This window comes from Staurois parvus, unplaced genomic scaffold (assembly GCF_062004578.1).
Source record: "Staurois parvus isolate SC_StPar_1 unplaced genomic scaffold, SC_StPar_1.0 ptg000892l, whole genome shotgun sequence".
NCBI classification, from domain to species: Eukaryota; Metazoa; Chordata; class Amphibia; order Anura; family Ranidae; genus Staurois; species Staurois parvus.
In genome coordinates this window covers 521,667-541,928 of record NW_028318688.1, presented here as the reverse complement: position 1 = coordinate 541,928, position 20,262 = coordinate 521,667, and the positions used below count along the sequence as shown (strand labels likewise).

The 20,262-nt window shown below is 40.5% G+C and overlaps 1 protein-coding gene across 2 annotated transcripts in view; it reads right to left on the bottom strand.

The window, feature by feature from the left end:
• The window catches only part of LOC149442395 (uncharacterized), a 78,068-nt gene that overhangs the window by 35,582 nt on the left and 22,224 nt on the right, over positions 1–20,262 (bottom strand). For both annotated transcript variants that reach the window (XR_016307198.1, XM_089656161.1), the window contains exons 3-5: positions 16,323–16,421; positions 4,981–5,034; positions 1,135–1,225 (exon numbers count right to left, since the gene is read on the bottom strand). Coding sequence is in view for 1 of the 2 variants with exons in the window: in XM_089656161.1 (XP_089512287.1) it covers positions 1,135–1,225; positions 4,981–5,034; positions 16,323–16,421 (244 nt within the window). In the remaining variant the exon portion in view is untranslated. The remainder of the gene's footprint in view (positions 1–1,134; positions 1,226–4,980; positions 5,035–16,322; positions 16,422–20,262) is intronic.

Genomic DNA, 20,262 nt, shown 5'->3' with positions numbered 1-20,262 from the left:
CACCATGTACAGTACATCTACACCAGATTCTGTGTGCACCAGTTTTTGTAAATCTCCCAAAGCACTTTGGAATCAACGGGGAATGTAAAATTACAGAGGTTTTCGGCTAAGGCGTCCCTAGGGTTGGTGTCACCCGGAGCGGTAATTCGTGTCACCCCTCCAGAGAGGAAGGAGCAGGATGCCAGCAGAGCTTCTGGGCTCTGTGAAGGTCCTGGCCAGTTATTGGGGGCGGCTGTCACTGTGCCGGGAATCCGGGATCACCCCAATAACTGGCCAGGACCTTCACAGAGCCCAGAAGCTCTGCTGGCATCCTGCTCCTTCCTCTCTGGAGGGGTGACACGAATCCTGCTCCTGCGCCCCCTGTTATGGTGTCACTTGGTGCAGCCCGCACCCCCCTAGGGACGCCACTGGCTTTCGGTATTTTCTAAGAGTGCAGGGGGCTTCAAATTAAGGGAAGATCTTTTCAACTATCCTGGATCTGGTCTTGTGGTCAAAATAGCCCTTGATTATTCTTCATTTTTATGGGGGGGTTTTTCACAGAAAAAAAAGGAATGCAAAGTAATAAAAATAAAGTGATAGTACACAAAAAAAAAAGAAAAAAAAGGACAAATACAAAACACACTAAATAAAATTAATTTAACCTACCACAGATGTAACACCTCCCAAAAACACCCATATAAACACTCCAAAGACATGCTGGTAGGTTAATTGGCTCCTGTCTAAATTGTCCCTAGTATGTGTATGTATGAATGTGAGTTAGGGACCTTAGATTGTACGCCCCTTGAGGGTTAGGGACTGATGTGAATGTACAATATATATGTAAAGTGCTGTGTAAATTGATGGCACTATATAAGTACCTGAAATAAATAATAAATCAATAAATATACATTTAAAAACATAATTTAAAAGTAGACACTTTTTTTGGAAATTGAGATTTCCTGATTTGCTGAAACTTGGAGTAAATATGTGGTAAAATCAGTATCACAGAAATCCCTCTGTTTATCCCAATTATGTATTTTAGATTTTTTTTTTTTTTTTTGACAGGGCAAAGTACAACAGAAAATACAGTTCACAAATATTATAAAACTCAAAATCGTTTCCATAAATTTCACATTTTGGCTTTATTGGACTTACTTGTTAATGCGGACATTTAACACTAGGATAGCGACCCCTAGTAGAAATGTGAATGGACTCAAAATCAACATGGCTGTTTTCCAGCCAATACCTGCGAAAAGATGAGCTGCTGTTAGCCTTATTGGTACTTATGTACTGACGACCATCAAAACAAATCTTAAATAATCCTAATAATAATAATAATACAAATAATCCTAATAATAATAAAAAATAATAATAAAAATAATCCTAATAATAATATTAATAAAAAGAATCCTAATAATAAAAATAATAATAATAATCCTAATAAAAATAATAATAATCCTAATAATAATAATAATAAAAAAAAATAATCCTAATAAAAAAATAATAATAAAAATAATTTTAAATAAATATAAAATCTTACTATCATCCTGCCCAAAGTCATCCAACTCATTTTGGGGGCTTCTAACTCCTTCTTCATCAGGGCTGAGAAGGTGACATTTTAGATTTTTTTGTTTTGTTTTATGGTATTTTATGTAATCTTTTAGCCATAATGAAGGGGTTAGTTTTAAGCCCCTGGAAAGCCTTGGCTTTTGCATTTGACTTCTTCTCATGTGAGTGAAGACTAAGGCTGGCCATAGACGGTTCGTTTATCGGCCAATTTTTCATCCAAAAGAATAATCAGACGATTTTCGCACTGTTAGTGGGGCAATGGCATCGGCCGATTTTCGCGGTTCCTCCTCATTTTGTTTATCGGTCATGCTGGAAAATTTGTGAAAAACTGACATTTTTTCGCAATCATTGGTGGCAACATCGGTTTACAGAACGAACGATGTTTCGTTTTTCGGACAAAAAAGCAGCCGATAAACGAACCGTCTATGGCCTGCATTAGGCTGGCCAGATGACTGTTAAAAAAACAAATGGATTCCTCCATCCACACACATCCACACACATCCACAAGTAAGGTGGGTGGAGGAATACTCAACACTGTGTCATTGTATTCTGACACTGGGACTCTCCTCTGCTGTCAGGATACACTGTTCAGCACTGCAGACAATTGGCTACGAGCCACTCATCAACAAATGTTTTCCAGCGGTCTCATTTGATGATGGCTGCTGGGAGGGTATTTAGATGGGCACTTTACTTTTTTTTTTTTTTAAATCTTGAAAAGTGTACAATTCCCCTGATCAACTATATCCTTCAAACCTGCATTTCTGTCTTTAATCCATTTCCCTGAAATATTATCTTTCCCTGGTGGGAAGTACTCCATTCCCACCAGAGGAATCAATACTGAGTTATATTTCTGGCCCATTATCTTATGCAGTGCATCCCACCCTCTTAGTACCTTACATGTCAAAGTGCTAGTGTTTCCATCTAATATACGAAACTTATGTGGTATCCAAATCATATTCTCTAATTGTGCCTTACTTAAGAAACCTTCCATATTTACGTAACGTTTCCCTCGTGTGTTATGTGTCCAATCTACGATACGTGATAGCAGGGGCGGACTGACCATTTGAGTACTCGGGCACCGCTAAAGGGCCTGGGGTCAGTAGGGGGCCCCATGAGATGCCCCTGGTACCTTTCATAGGCTTTTTTGGGTGTGGTTTGAGTGTGGGCGAGGACACAGGGGCCCCATAATTTGTTGGTCTACCCCTGCGTGATAGTATTACGAGTAATAGTATTTCCTAAAATTAGGCAGGTTTAACCCAACTTTCCCTTTTTTATTACACAAGACTTCATATTTAATTCTTGGTTTCTTATTTGCCCATATGAACCTGAGTATCATTTTCTTTTATTATCCCGAAGAAAGACCCTGGTATAAGTACTGGGAGCATGTGAAACGTAAACAAGATTTTTGGCACTATCACCAAATTTATACGACCTATCCAGGGGGCCCAACCCCTTGAAAGTCTCCCCAAGATGGGGAACTTTACTGAACTGCTGTCATCCTTTTTATATTTTTTAAGGTTACTATAGGAACCCCCAAGGTTATCCCAGTTCACAGGGAGCTGCCTCAAAAATTAGGACTCCAAACCCTGTCTTGCCCAATTGTCACTGGTTTGTGTCACTGTGCTTCCCAGAATGGAAGATTGTAGTTCCAGTATCCACCAACAGGTGTCTCCCAGCAGTTAGCAGATCCCCATAATCAGTTTCCACCTGATGCTGGCTGCTGGGTGGGTATTTAGATCCTCCCCTACAAATGCTTCTCAACCCATTGCTTTGCTGCTGCTGCTGCTGCCAGATTCTGTTTGCCATTGATCCTGATCTTGCTCCAGCCCTGAATCCTACTGCCTTGTACCTGCTTTCCCATGTTCCTGATCCCAATTTTGGTTCCATTTTCCCAACTGTCCCCTGCACCTCCAGTTTTCCCCTTGCTTTTCTGTGTTCCCCATTTTGTATATATTGTATATAGTTAGTTGTTAGTTAGTCTCTCACAGTACACACAACATGGAAATGCAATTATTTTAGTAAAAATAAATTACTAAATACCTTTTCTCATCAGCAGTATATAGCAGTCTTGTGACTTCTACCAGTGTCCAGCAGAGCACAGGTTAAAGCTTGTAGGAGGAGTTTTCTTTCTGCTCTAGGAGGATGCAGAACCCTTGACCTGTGTCTAGACAGTGCTGTTTGGCCCTGTGCTGATCACATGCACTCTCCCAAGAAAAAAAAAATCTCTCTAGCAATACACACCAAACTGAGCATGTGCAGAGTGACTCCACATGATATGTCTTATCAGGAGATAAGAGGGGGGCACTGGAAGAAGGGGAGGATCAGAGAAATATGGATCAAACAGCCTTTATACACAATGTTGAGGATTAACCCCTTAGGTTCCACAATGAGTATAACATGCATGCTTTACTGCAGTGGTCTCCAAACTGCGGCCTGGGAGACAGATGCAGCCCTTGCTTGCTTTTATCAGGCCCCTGGGGCACTATTTCATCCACTGATACCAACAATGGTGCACAATCCCCCCCCCCACACACACACACACTGAGACCACTGAAGAGGCACAATATCTCCCAATGTCACGAACAATTGTGCCTAATGACACCAATGATGGGGCAGAATTCCTCCCACTGACACCAACGATGTGGCACAACTCTTCCCACCTATACCAGCAAAGAGGCACAATTCCTCCCACTGACACCAAGGATGCGGCATTATTTTTCCCCACTGACTTTTGAGACCTTATCTCCTCCCAATTAGAAAGTTTGGAGGCGCCAACAATTGGAATTAATGATACTAATGATAAGGCACAATTACTCCCAATGACACCAACAATGGGGCACAATTCCTCCAACTGACACCAACGAACCAACGATGGGGCACAACTCTTCCCACCAACTCAAGCAAAGGGGCACAATTCCTCCCACTGATACCAACGCTGGGGAACAACTTTTCCCACCTATACCAACAAAGAAGCACAATTCCTCCCACTGATACCAAGAATGGGGCATTGTTTTTTTCCCACTGACTTTGGGACCTTATCTCCTCCAAATTAGATAGTTTGGAGGTGCCAACAATTGGAATTATTGATACTAATGATGAGGCACAATTACTCCCAATGACACCAACAATGGGGCATAATTCCTCCAACTGACACCACCAAACCAACCATGTGGCACAACTCTTCCCACCAACTCAAACAAAGGGGCACAATTCCTCCCACTGACACCAAGAATGGGGCATTGTTTTTCTCCACTGCCTTTGGGACCTTATCTCCTCGTAATGGCCACAGTCCGGCCCCCCTAAAGTCTGAGGGACAGTAAACTGGCCCCGTGTTTAGAAAGTTTGGAGACCCCTTGCTTTACTGCATATACAGACTGATGTTACTGTTGTGGGTTTTAATAACACTTTAAGATGAGATACTTTGCTACTTACTGTTTTCCTCAAACACATAGATCTGCTCCCAAGAGCTGGCCGATGGCTCATCCTCTGAAAGAATCAAATGCATTTTTTTTTATTTTTTTTTTCTATTATATCTTTTATTAAATTTTTTTTTAAGAAAAAAATACCTTACAAAACCATCGTAAATCTTTTTACATCATACATATAAACTTTCTCCCCATACCCACCCCAACACACCCCTGTCCAATCTCATCTTATCCTCTCTTTCCCCTCCTATTAATCTAGTCATATATATAGATCTCTTTAACCATTTAAAAGAATCAAATGCATATTGATAAGAAAATGAGATATTTTTTTTTTCACATGCAGTATTTAATACGAGTACGAGTGAATTTAATTTGTTCTGCGGGACTTTTCATATTGCGAAAAAATTTGTAAATTGAAATGCGGTTTCCCATAGGAATGCATTGAAAACCAATTAATCCGTTCTGGAGGTCAGAAAAAGTCAAAAAAGTCTTTTATCCGTTCAAAACTCTTTATAAAGTGCACTTTAAAGGCATAAAGGAGCACGATTAAAAAAAAAATTGTAAATGCATTAAAAACCAATTAATCCGTTCCGGAGGTCAGAAAAAAGACAAAAAAGTCTTTTATCTGTTCATAACTCTTTATAGAGTGCACTTTAAAGGCATAAATACTGTACAGGGACATGATTAAAAATGAATTTTAAATGCATTGAAAGCCAATTAATCCCTTCAGAGGGTCAGAAAAGTCTTAACTGTGCAAAACTCTTTATAAGGTGCACTTTAAAGGCATAAATACTGTACAGGGACATGATTAAAATAGAAATTGTAAATGCACTGAAAATCAATTAATTCATTCGTATTGCGAAAAAAAAATTGTAAACCGAGGGATTATTTTCAATGGATTTTCATTCGTAAACCGAAAATTAAGTTAACCGAGGCGTTCGTAAACCGAGGTACGCCTGTACAGGTGAAACTCAAAAAATTTGAATATGGTTCAAAAGTTCATTTATTTCAGTGCAGCAACTTAAAAGGTGAAACTAATATATGAGACTCATTACATGCAAAGCAAGATAGTTCAAGCCGTGATTTGTCATCATTGTGATGATTATGGCTTACAGCTCATGAAAACCCCAAATCCACAATCTCAGAAAATGAGAATATTGTGAAAAGGTGGAATATTCTCGGCTCAAAGTGTCCCACTCTAATCAGCTAATTAAGCCATAACACCTGCAAAGGGTTCCTGAGCCTTTAAATGGTCTCTCAGTCTGGTTCAGTAGGAATCACAATCATGGGAAAGACTGCTGACCTGACACCATCACTGACACCCTCCATAGGGAGGGAAAGCCTCAAAAGGTAATTGCAAAAGAAGTTGGATATTCCCAAAGTGCTGTATGAAAGCACATTAATAGAAAGTTATGTGGAAGGGAAAAGTGTGGAAGAAAAAGGTAGCAGGGATGACCGCAGCCTGGAGAGGATTGTCAGGAAAGGGCGATTCAAAAGTGTTGGGGACTTTCACAAGGAGTGGACTGAGGCTGGAGTCAGTGCATCAAGAGCCACCACACACAGACGGATCCTGGACATGGGCTTCAAATGTCGTATTCCTCTTGTCAAGCCGCTCCTTAACAACAAACAACGTCAGAAGCATCTTACCTGGGCTAAAGAAAAACAGACCTGGTCTGTTGCTCAGTGGTCCAAAGTCCTCTTTTCTGATGAGAGCAACTTTTGCATCTCATTTGGAAACCAAGGACCCTGAGTATGGAGGAAGAATGGAGAGGCCCAAGGACCCCGAGTATGGAGGAAGAATGGAGAGGCCCAAGGACCCCGAGTATGGAGGAAGAATGGAGAGGCCCACACTGCAAGATGCTTGAAGTCCAGTGTGACGAGCTTTATGGGGATGCTGACTTCATTTTCCAGCAGGACTTGGCACCTCCCACACTGCCAAAAGCACCAAAACCTGGTTCAATGACCGTGGGATTACTGTGCTAGATTGGCCAGCAAACTCGCCTGACCTGAACCCCATAGAGAATCTATGGGGCATTGCCAAGAGAAAGATGAGAGACATGAGACCGAACAATGCAGAAGAGCTGAAGGCCGCTATTGAAGCATCCTGGTCTTCCATAACACCTCAGCAGTGCCACAGGCTGATAGCTTCCATGCCATGGCGCATTGAGGCAGTAATTGCTGCAAAAGGGGCCCAAACCAAGTCCTGAGTACATATGCAGCTTCTACTTTTCAGAGGTGCGATATTGTTCTATGTACAATCCGTGTTTTATTGATTGCATGGAATATTCTCATTTTCTGAGATTGTGGATTTGGGGTTTTCATGAGCTGTAAGCCATAATCATCACAATGATGACAAATCACGGCTTGAACTATCTTGCTTTGCATGTAATGAGTCTCATACAGTTGCAAGAAAAAGTATGTGAACCCCTTGGGATTACGTGGAGTTTTGCATGAATTGGGCATAAAATGTGCTCTGAACATCACCTAAGTCACAACAATAGAAGAACACAGTCTGCTGAAAATAATACTACACAAACATTAGATGTTGCCATGGTTTAATTGCACATAACATGTAAACATTCACAGTGCAGGGAGGAAAAAGTATGTGAACCTTTGGACTTAATAACTGGTTGACCCTCCTTTGGCAGCAATAACCGCAACCAAACGTTTCCTGTAGTTGCAGGTCAGACCTGCACAACGATCTGGAGTAATTTTGGACCACTCCTCTTCACAAAACTGTTTCAGTGTAGCAATATTTTTGGGATCTCTGGTGTGAATTGCTCTCTTAAGGTCATGCCACAGCATTTCAATCGGGTTGAGGTCTGGACTCTGACTGGGCCACTCCAGAAGGCGTATTCTGTGCTGTTGCAGCCATTGTTTTGTTGAATTACTTGTATGCTTTGGGTCATTGTCCTGTTGCATCACCCATCCTCTGTGGAGCTTCAGTTGGCGGACAGATGGTCGTACGTTTTCCTGCAAAATGTTTTGATAAACTCTGGAATTCATTTTCCCATCAATGACAACAATCCGTCCAGGCCCTGAGGCAGCAAAGCAGCCCCAAACCATGATGCTCCCTCCGCCATGTTTTACAATGGGGATGAGGTTTTGATGTTGGTGTGCTGTGCCTTTTTTTCTCCACACATAGTGTTATGTGTTCTTCCCAAACAACTCAATCTTGGTTTCATCTGTCCACAGTATATTTTGCCAGTAGTGCTGTGGAACATGCAGGTGTTCTTTTGCAAACTTCAAACGTGCTGCAATATTCTTTTTGGACAGCAATGGCTTCCTCCGTGGTGTCCTCCCATGTACCCCATTCTTGTTTAATGTTTTCCTTATTGTAGATGTGTCAACAAAAATGTTAGCATGTGCCAGAGATTTCTGTAGGTCTTTGGCTGACACTCTGGGATTCTTCTTTACCTCATGCAGCATTCTGCGCTGTGCTCTTGCAGTCATTTTTACAGGACGGCCACACCTAGGGAGAGTAGCAACAGTGCTAAACTTTATCCATTTGTAGACAGTCTGTCTTACCGTGGACACATGAACATCAAGGCTTTTGGAGATACTTTTGTAACCCTTTCCAGCTTCATGCAAGTCAACAATTCTTGATCGTAAGTCTTCTGAGAGCTCTTTTCTGCGAGGCATGGTTCACATCAGACAGTGCTTCTTGAAACCAGTAAACCCAAAACAGGTGTGTGTTTTTTAAGACCAGGACAGCTGTCAGCAACACATCCAATATCATCACACTGATTGGAGTCAAGGTTGGCTTACTCCTGGCTCCAATTAGCTCTGGGAGAAGTCATTAAGCTAGGGCCTCACATACTTTTTCCTCCCTGCACTGTGAATGTTTACATGTTATGTGCAATTAAACCATGGCAACATCTAATGTTTGTGTAGTATTATGTTCAGCAGAATGTGTTCTTCTATTGTTGTAACTTAGATGACGTTCAGAGCACATTTTATGCCCAATTCATGCAAAACTTCACGTAATCCCAAGGGGTTCACATACTTTTTCTTGCAACTGTATATTAGTTTCACCTTTTAAGTTGCTGCACTGAAATAAATGAACTTTTGCACCAGATTCTAATTTTTCGAGTTTCACCTGTAGATTCAAGTAAATCCACAACAATAAAGGAATTTTCCATGATTAGAAAAGAAAAGCTCCATGCACCAGAACGGGATAGTAAGAGGAGATTGATACAATCGGTACAATGAGTTGTTGACAGAGAGCTGAGACAGCTGGCAGGGAGGGGGAAGGGACTATAGAATGTGCCAACAGCCAGGCACAGGTGATAAATATTACAAAGTGACCAGAGGGTTGTAGGGAGACACCCAATGGTGGCAAGTGGAAGTACATATTGCCAAATTTAAAGCCCAATTCCAGGAAACGTGGACATTTCTCTTTGCAGAGAGGTTGTGTCTGCGCTACACAGGATAGCTGCTCATTTAGGTCTAGGGGGCATGGAGTAGTAATTTTAGCGCTTTTATGCCGCCCTATAGTAGAAGTACTGCTACAGGGTGGCAGGGCTGCGCAGAATCACGTATATATACGCACTTTGCATTTCAAAGTAGGGGGCGCGCGCCGCCATTGATGGCTAGGGATGTCTATCACTGGGTCCTGGCTGGCGATTCCTGGCCGCCACTCGGCAATTGCTGGGTAAAGCTGACAGGGGAGAGACCTGTGTGCAAACAACACAGCTCTCTCCCCTGTCAGCAAGGACATGCTGCTGTGTATTTATCTGCACAGCATGTCTCCCTAGTAAAACACGCAGCACACAATTAACCCTTTGATCGCCCGAACGTTAACCCCTTCCTGCCCAGTGACATTAATCCAGTGTCGGTGCTTTTTATTAGCACTGATCACTGCATTGGTGTCACTGGAGATGTCAGTGGCAGTCAGTCATTTACCCCTCAGTGTCAGAATGCCCGCCGCAGTCCCGCAATAAGTCGCAGATCGCCGCCATTACTAATATAAAGAAACAAATCCCAGTATATATATACCGCCATTTGTAAACACTATAATTTTCACGTGAATTTAATAATAATTTACACGCAGGGGCGGACTGACAACTACTAGGGGATCATGGGGCCCCTGTGTCCTTGCCCAAATTAAAAAAGCCTATGAAAAAGGTACCAGAGGCATCTCATGGGGCCCCCTACTGACCCCGGGCCCTCGGGCAGTGCCCAAGTTTCCAAATGGTCAGTCCGCCCCTGTTTACACGTATAGGGATTTTTTTTTTCAGCAAAGACACGGAGCAGAATACATTTTGGCCTAAATTTATGACGAAATTTAATTTACACCGTGTTCCAAATTCTTATGCAAATTATATTTTTCTCATTTCCCTCAATAATTGATGTAAATATCAGTCGGCATAATTCTCATGTTACAACTATAAGAGTACAATTCACATTTTATTGAACAAACCTCCTAATGATAACAGGATTTGTGTTCCAAATTATTCCGCACAGGAAGTTTCAAAACACTTTATAGGTTGTAAAGAACTGAAAATTGTAATTTGTTGTGTTTGCAGCATATTTACTGAAATCAAAAGCTATTTCAATCAAACTTTTAACAACATTTTAACTTTGTAAACATTTGAAGCGGTCACGTTACATTGTAACATAGGAGCCCTTATCTGATAGCAGATCACAAGTCTTGCATCCATTGAACTTGGGAGTTTTTGGAGTTTCTGCTTGAATTTGTTTGCAAGATGTCAGAATAGCCTCCCAGAGCTGCTGTTTGGGTGTAAACTGCCCCCCACCCTCATAGATCTTTTGCTTGAGGATGCTCCAAAGGTTCTCAATAGGATTGAGGTCAGGGGAGGATGGAGGCCACACCATGACTTTCTCTCCTTTTATCCCCATAGCAGCCATTGATGCAGAGGTATTCTTTGCAGCATGAGATGGTGTATTGTCATGCATGAAGATGATTTTATTACGGAAAGCATAGTTCTTCCTTCTGTACCAGGGAAGAAAGTGGTCAGTCATAAACTCCACATACTTTGCAGAGGTCATCTTTACACCTTCGGGGACCCTAAAGGGGCCGACAAGCTCTGTTCCCATGATTCCGGCCCAAAACATGACTCCACCATCGCCTTGCTGACGTCGCAGCCTTGTTGGAACAGGGTGGCCGTCCACCAACCATCCACTACTCCATCCATCTGGACCATCCAGCGTTGCACGGCACTCATCAGTGAACAGGACTGTTTGAAAATTAGTCTTCATGTATTTTTCTGCCCAATGCAGCCGTTTCTGCTTGTGAGCATTGGTTAGTGGTGGCCGAATAGAAGGTTTATGCACAGTTGCAGGACTCTGGAGGACTCTACACCTTGATGTCCGTGGGACTCCAGAGGCACCAGCAGCTTCAAATATCTGTTTGCTGCTATGTAATGGTATGTTAGCAGCTGCTCTCTTGATCCGATGCATGGATCTGGCAGAAATCTTCCTCAATGTGCCTTTATCTGCACCAACCCGTCTGTGCTCTGAATCAGCCACAAATCTCTTCATAGTGCGATGATCACGCTTAAGTTTTCGTGAAATATCGAATGTTTTCATACCTCGTCCAAGGCATCGAACTATTTCACTCTTTTGGGCAGCAGAGAGATCCTTTTTCTTCCCCATATTGCTTGAAAATGGTGCTCTGCTTAATAATGTGGAACACCCTCCTTTAGTAGTTTTTCCTTAACTTGGGCTCACCGGCCAATCTAATTATCACAGGTGTCCCAGATTGTTTTCAGTGATCAAAAGAGCCCTGACACACAATGCCATCCATGAGTTACACTGAAAAACAAAATATTTAATCTTTGTGACACTTAAATAGAATTTGCATAATAATTTGGAACGCGGTGTATTGGATACGTTTTATAGCAAAAAGTCAAAATTATTGTATTTTTTTTTCAAAATTGTTGGTCTTTTTTTGTTTATAGCGCAAAAAATTAAAAAATGCACAGGCAATCAGATACCACCGAAAGAAAGCTCTATTTGTGGGAAAAAAGAGCTAAAAATGTAATATGGGTACAGTGTTGCATGACCGCGCAATTGACATTCAAATTGCGACAGTGCTGAAAGCTGAAAATTGGCCTGGGCACAAAGGGGGTATAAGTGCCCGGTAGGTGTACAGAATTGCACGACTGCGCAATTTTCAGTTAAAGTGATGCCAAAAATGGCCTGGTCAGGAAGGGGGCGAAATCCTCTGGAGGGCGAGTGAATAACTTATGCTCCTCTGTGCTGCTAAACCGATCCCTGCAGCTTCTTCTTCCCCATGTTCCAGCGGCCTAAGGTTCTGACGTCATCAAGACCGATTGCAGGGTCCAAAGCTCTGCATCAGACATAATGATACCAAGGGGTTTATTGTCTAAGGCTGGAGAGTGCAAAATCAGACTTCTGCATAGAAAACAATCAGCTTCCAACGTCAGCTTGTTCAGTTAAAGTGGAAGTAAACTCCTCCTGGACACTTGTACCTACAGGAATAGTAAATCTCACCTGTGGGTAGAAGCAGTATCTCCTAACCATGTGTAACAACCTCTTATTACCAATAATAGAACTGCAGACATTATAGTACCGTATGTGAATTTGATGCAATATCTTATTCGGCCACAAGATGCCACTAGCAACAGTTCCAGATCCAGCTCTATGATTGGCTTGGCACAGGAAGTCTAGGAGGGAGGACAGGAATAAAGGGGAGGGGGAGAGACTATTTGGTGAGGAGAGGTGAAGGTCAGTACGGAGGGGCTGGCGAAAAGAGGAACCCGTTGTCATTGTTGGACACCAGAGACAGCTCTGCAGGACCTTAGAGGACTGAGAAGAGGCTGAACAGTTGAACTGAGTGAAAGATCATATAGGACGTGAGTACTGTTGTCTGCAACCCCCTCCATGAGGTCGGTGTTACTCTGTTGAGTCGCCATTTTAGAGACACACTGACACAGAGAGAGATACCCGGTGGAATTTCCCGCCAAGTCGCTGTACTGATTTTACCAGCACCAGAGACTAGTAAAGTGTGTGTCTCTCTTGGTTGTCTGCAAAGTCTGAATACATATATCGGAGACAGTGAAATTACAGAGAAATCCCTAAATGAGAGATATGTGCTGAAGTGAGAACAAGCCATTTACCCAGGATTGCTACTATATTTTTCAAAGACATTTTTGTAGGATATGCTGATGAAATCAGCCACATTCTGTTTAACAGTTCACCTATGATAAAAAGAGCTCCAACGGGCCCCATCTAGAGACTGCATTTTTGGAACTTTTGTTCTGGTCAGATATCAGGAGACAAGGGGAGTGTTTGGCACTCATTATAGTTAAGTGCTGGTAACTATTTTATGCAGTAACATTTATACTTGTTAATGTATTGGCTCTGAGGAAGAGGTTGTGTCCTCGAAACGCGTTAGCCAGTTGGTCATCCAGGGTTCCATCGTATGGACTCAGATGTAGTTTGGATCATACATCTTGTTCAGTTTGACATGCCTGTGTTATTATGTCCATTGGGAGTATGATACCTATTTTGTTTCTTCAATTAAATTATTTTAAACGATAATGCACTAGGTCGGTGCGCCCTTTTTCTGTTTCTCCATTTGTATCGTGTGTTTGGTATAGGACATCTTCTGTCCATAAGTTAATATACATGATTATCCAATACGATTACTAAGATTCACTACGCTTGATATTTGCACCCTGTTTCTAGATGGAATAAATCCCCCAGGGAAATTTTCTCTCTTAAAGCCAGTGTGTGTTTCATTGGATTCTGCTGTGTCGTCAGTCCAGGTAAGAGCTGTGAAACCCACATCATATACCAATATATTGCTAACACCCACGGGTGTGCTACACATGCACAGTTTAGGAGATATTCAGTGTCATTGCAATGGTGACGTCATCGGTGCATGCGCTATGCAGGAATGGCGTGCCGTTCCTTCAGAGCTGTGTGCCACGGCCGAGACTTCTGAGTGATGTCATCGTGGCTCGGCCAATCAAACGGCCAGAGGTGTAGATGCAAGCCCTGTAAGCGGTGACAGCGCACTGCTGGAGGTCTTCATTCTAAGGTAAGTCTTTTATAATGTTCTAATAAGCGATGAATATTTTGCAGGAATTTTTTTTATGGTGGTTTACTACCGCGTTAAGCTTTGGCAATAAAACCTGGAAGCTGATTGGATTCTATGCAGAAATGAGTCTGATTTTGCACTCTCCAGCTTTAGTAAATAAGGGACAGACCACCACCGGAGCATGGGGGAGCGCCTCTGGCAGAAGAGTGGAGGGTCTTTTACTCTTTCCTAGACACAAACAATCAGTTAATCCTAGATGGAGATGATGGGGTGCTGCGGCTGCACAGAGAGGCAGAGGATTTGGCGGAGGAGTTCTGTCTTCTGCTTGGCTTCCGACTGATGAGACGGGGGGGGGGGGCAGAGACAAACCTTTCCAACACTGTACAGAGAAACACAGGATCTGGCGGAGGAGTTCTGTCCTTCTCTCTGCTACCTACTGCTGAGACAAGGTGATGGCAGAGATGAGGGGGTGCCGCAGCTGCAGGAGAGGTGGGAGGGCACAGGAACTGGCCTGGTGGTCCAGATTCATGTGTTTGACATATGTGCTCTAGAAGCATCACACAGAACGTCTTATGGAGCTACAAAACTGAAGGTTCTAGTCAGGGCTGCTGACAGAAGCCACGGGGCTTCATACATCAATCCTGACAGGGCCCCACTAAAAAAAACAAAAACAGTTTACTATGCTTCAGTTATGAATGAACACAGTGAGTGATCAGTACCAATCACTCATTGTGTTCATTCAGGAAAGGAAGGGGACGATTATTGGAACCGATCCCCTGTATGGCTCTCTGAAAGCCAGCGGGAGGAAGAGGAGAATAAGCCGGCTTTCAGCTGCTGCGGAGAACACCATACAGGGGATCGGTTCCAGTAACTGCCCCCCCAACACTGTGCTGATCACCTTCCCTGCCCACATCCGATTCACCCAGCTGCCTGGACCCCCCTGCTGGCCTGGGCCCCGTACAGGAGGACTGGTGGTACCCTCTTATCCACGGCCCTGGTTCTAGTGTTTCTCCAGCCCAGTGATGGCCCATGTGGTCTCCAGGCACAGCCTTCTCTACGGCTCTTCTGTGCAGAGGTTACCCAAGGACTATTGTCTCCAGAAGAGGAAGTGATGAAGGACCTCACCCAGGAGGAAGGGCTTACAAAAGAAGACTCTTATGGAACAGGGCTCAGCCATTTTATTGTAGCCTCACCCTACCCACAGGTGGTCAATTAGCCACTTCCTGTCCGGACACTTTCACCCCCTTCCTGTCCAGGCCAATTTTCAGTTTTCAGCGCTATCACACTTTGAATGACAATTGCGCGGTCATGCAACACTGTACCCGTATGGATTTTTTAGCATTTTTTTGAGACAGATAAAGCTTTATTTTGGTGGTATTTATTCACCACTGGGATTTTTATTTTTTTTGCTATGTAAATTAAAATGTCCAAAAAGTTTGAAAAAAAGTGTTTTTCTTATAAAATTTTGCAAATAAATAATATTTCATCATAAATCTTGGCCAAAATTTATTTTGTTATATTTTTAGTAAAAAAATTAGTTTATAACCAAAAATTATAATTTTTAAACATTTTTTTTTACATTTTTTTTATATTATTTTTTATTTATTTATTTATTTTTTTTAACATACTGTCACCCTAGCAGTACAGTGTCACCATAGAAGATTTTTTTTTTACACTGATTGCTTTTACACCCATAAAGGCTGTAAAATCAATCATTTCTCCTTCTCTCTGGCTGCATTCTTGCAGCCATTGAGAACTACTGAGTGAGCTGTGATTGGTCACAGCTTGTCACATGGTACAAGGCTGTTGTGAATGTCCTTGTACCACGTGATCTCTGTGATCATTCACAGATTTCACACGTAGTAAGCAATGATGTCAGAAGTGACATCTTGCTTACTACTCTGCATGTGATTGCTGATTGGCCAATCAGTGATCACATGATCAGGATCTCGTACAGAGGTCCCGTACGAGGGAGGACACAGCAGGCACTGGATCGCGGTGCTGTGTGCTCCCAGGAGTGCGCACAAGCAGGGGGCAGGGAGGCCGTTTATATACATGGGATGGACGGGAGGTGGTTAAGAAAATGGGCCGACCTCCTAGCCCCACACCTCTGACAAAGGTCACCGGAGCCTTCTTCACAGAGGAACTGGCAGGTAAAACACTTGGAAATGGGATGTGCAAGACATGAGTTAGGAAAAATATTTCCCTGTACCCCCTCAGCTTGAGAATCAGTTCATTTGCCCCCAATATGTGACTAATCCCATCACCAAATCTGGCGCAGTCATCATGCTGGTCCCGTGGTTGCGGAGAAGACTCACCGATCTCAGTAAATCTCTGCTCAGGCTGGGTCGTTGGGGTCGTCATTCGTGTCACAAGCGGGGAAGTTCCCAAAGTCATGCTGGCGTTTCCTAATTCAGCTTGTGGGATTTAAAAAAAATAAGTTTAGATAGAAACAACTGCAACTCAATTTATAATATCTGTATGGTGGGTTTTTACTGGATTTTTGGTTGATATTCTGTCTCTATCATTTAAAATACACCTGTGATAAAAAATTATAGAGCCGTCATTTCTCTGTAAGTGGGCAAACTTACAAAATCTGAAGGGGATCAAATAATTACCCACATAGAAGAAAAATATATTTGAAATACTACAATTTTGGCCATATTCAATATATATACTGTATGTTGAAATTAATTTTTTATTACAAAATATATGAAAAATATTTTTAAAAATACATTTCAAATATACTGCATGTCTTTAAAAATACAAATCTACATTTTTGGAATGTATGTACAAATATATGTAAAAATATATGTTAACCTCCCTGGCGGTCTGATTATTTCAGATTTTTGGTGCTGAAAGCGGTACATTATTTTGCATGGAAATTTGGCGTTTTATATTGTAGGCCTGTAATTCTTAGGAATAACTCACTGAAATCTGTCCGAACAAGAGTCTAGTAAACATTCCGGGTAGGATACAACTTGAAACACGAAATCATAAATTATATTTAATAATTAATCATAAAAAATAATAATATAATAATAATACATTTAATTCAATAATATAATCAAACCAAAAACACTGAAATGTGAAATAGAGCGCCAAGTTCGCACATCGCTGAGCAAAGTCGCAGAATCGTTTTCAGTGTCTGATGACGAATTTCCCCCACGAATCATTATCACTCAATTCTGCAAGTGGTTCTGATTTACTATCGCTGTTCTCTAGCCGGTCTAAAACCGATTTTGACATAAAGGGACGCTTTTTGGACACCATGGACTTTTCCGGGCAGAAAGAACAGTCAAAATGCAGGCAGGACACAGGACAAAGCAGTAGGGGCAAAATGTATGTAAAATGGGTTGAAACAGCAATGTTTTACTATGTCATATTCCTTTATTAGAAAATGACAGTTTCTAAAATTTTTGAATTTGCCGCCGGTTCCGGCCCCTGTATGTTCCGTACGTCCCAATGCTCGCAGGGACCGGAACACGGAAGCTGGATGCCGACATCGGCCAGAGGAGATGGCCGGGGACGCTGCAGGGGACACATCGCAGGAGCGAAGGACAAGGTAAGCGCTGCAGGGAATCCCTGAGCAACGCCGCATGGTAAGCCTGAGTGTAGCTCGGGGATACCGCTTGTGGTACTGAAAGTTTACCCCGAGCTACACTCGGGAATACCACCAGGGAGGTTAATATGACTTTTTTATATGTTAAAAAAAATTTGAAGAATATTTTAAAAAAAAATATATTTTTAAAAATAATTTTCATATATTTTGTAATCACAAAAAAAAAGCATTTCAGCATACAGTGTGTATGTATATGTATGTATATATATATAAATAAAACTTTTTTTTAATATATTGAATATGGATGAAATTGTAGTATTTCAAAAATATGTCAATATATTTGGGAAGAATATTTTTTTTTAAATACTACAATTTTGGCCATATTCAATATAAATATATATATATACACATACACACACACACAATGCGTGTTGAAATGTGTTTTTTATATATTACAAAATATATGAAAAATATTTTTAAAAATTTATTTTTTTTTAAATATTATTCTTCAGATTTTTTTTAACATATAAAAAAGCCATTTTAACATATATTTTTTACATATATTTGTAAATGCATTCCAAAAATGTATATATATTGTATGTTGAAATGCGTTTTTTATTACAAAATATATGAAAAATATTTTTAAAAATACATTTCAAATATACTGCATGTCTTTAAAAATACAAATCTACATTTTTGGAATGCATGTACAAATATATGTAAAAATATATGTTAATATGACTTTTTTATATGTTAAAAAAAATTTGAACATTTTTAAAAATAATTTTCATATATTTTGTAATATATATAAAAAAAGCATTTCAGCATACAGTGTGTATGTATGTGTGTGTGTGTGTATATATATATATATATATATATATATAACTTTTTTTTAATATACTGAATACGGATGAAATTGAAGTATTTGGGAAGAATATTTTTTTTTAAATACTACAATAATGGCCATATTCTATATATATATGTATATATATATATATATATATATATATACACACATATACATACATACACACACACAATGCATGTTGAAATGCGTTTTTTATATATTACAAAATATATGAAAAATATTTTTACAAATGTATTTTTTTGTAAATATTATTCTTCAGATTTTTTTTAACATATAAAAAAGCCATTTTAACATATATTTTTTACATATATTTGTAAATGCATTCCAATAATGTATAGATACTGTATGTTGAAATGCGTTTCTTATTAAAAAATATATGAAAAATATTTTTAAAAATATATTTCAAATATACTGTATGTCTCTAAAAATACAAATCTACATTTTTGGAATGCATTTACAAATATGTGTAAAAATATATGTTAATATGACATTTTTATATGTTGAAAAAAAAAACTGAAGATTTGAAAAACTAAAATTTTTGCCATATTCAATATATTTCACTAAATAAATATATATACATGTTGAAATGAGTTTATATTACAAAATATATGAAAATTATTTTTTAAAATACATTTCAAATATACTGTAATGTCTCTAAAAATACAAATCTACATTTTTAGAATGCATTTACAAATACATGTAAAATATATGTCAATATGACTTTTTTATATGTGAAAAAAAAATCTGAAGATTTGAAATATTACAATTTTGGCCATATTAAATATATTTCAAAATATTTTTCATATATTTTGTAATAAAATGCATTTCAGCATGCAATATATATATATATATATATATATATATATATATACACACACACACACACACACACATACATATATTTTTTTTAAATATATTGAATATGGCCCAAATTGTAGTATTTCAAATATATAGTAATATATTTGGGAAGAATATTTTTAAAATATGTTTTTCTTCCATATGGGTCCCCACTGTATGCCTACCCTTACAGGTTCCTTTTAATGCCATGTCTAAAAAAAAAAAAAATGAGATACCAAGGAAAGCATGGAATATTGCTACGCCATATAAAAACAGCTCTGCATTTTAAAAAAAATGATCACAATTTTTAAAAATCTTGCAAGCATTATTGGGAAATTTGATATACTGTATACTCACTGAGCAGTTTATTTGAACACCTATGCACCTGGTTAAATGTGCAATTTTCTAACCAGCCAATCATTGGGAAGCAGGCGTAGACTGACCATTTGGAAATTCGGCCACTGCCCGAGGGCCCGGGGTCAGTAGCGGGCCCCATGAGATGTCCCTGGTACCTTTTTCATAGGCTTTTTTGAGTTTGGGCAAGGACACAGGGGCCCCATGATCCCCTATTGCCCGGGGGCCCCATGAGTTGTCAGTCCGCCCCTGTTGGGAAGTTGGGCAACACACAAAATCATGCAGATACAGGTCAGCAGCATCTGTTCTATAAATATATTAGGGATGTCCTGTGGGCTGCATGTGGCCTGATCCCATCTGAAGGGACGCTAGGGGTAGCCAGGCAAATGCACGTGGGGAGAGATCCCGGGGATGCTGTGAAAAAATATTTTGGGAAACTCAGGTGATGCCCGAAGTCCCGGGGTCAGTAGGGGGCCCCATGAGATGTCCCTGGTACCTTTCATAGGCTTTTTTGGGTGTGGTTTGAGTGTGGGCAAGGACACAGGAGCCCCATGACCCCCTATTGCCCGGGGGCCCCATGAGTTGTCAGTCCACCCCTGGTTGTTAGGTGAAGGGTGTGTGCTAATTAGATCAGCTG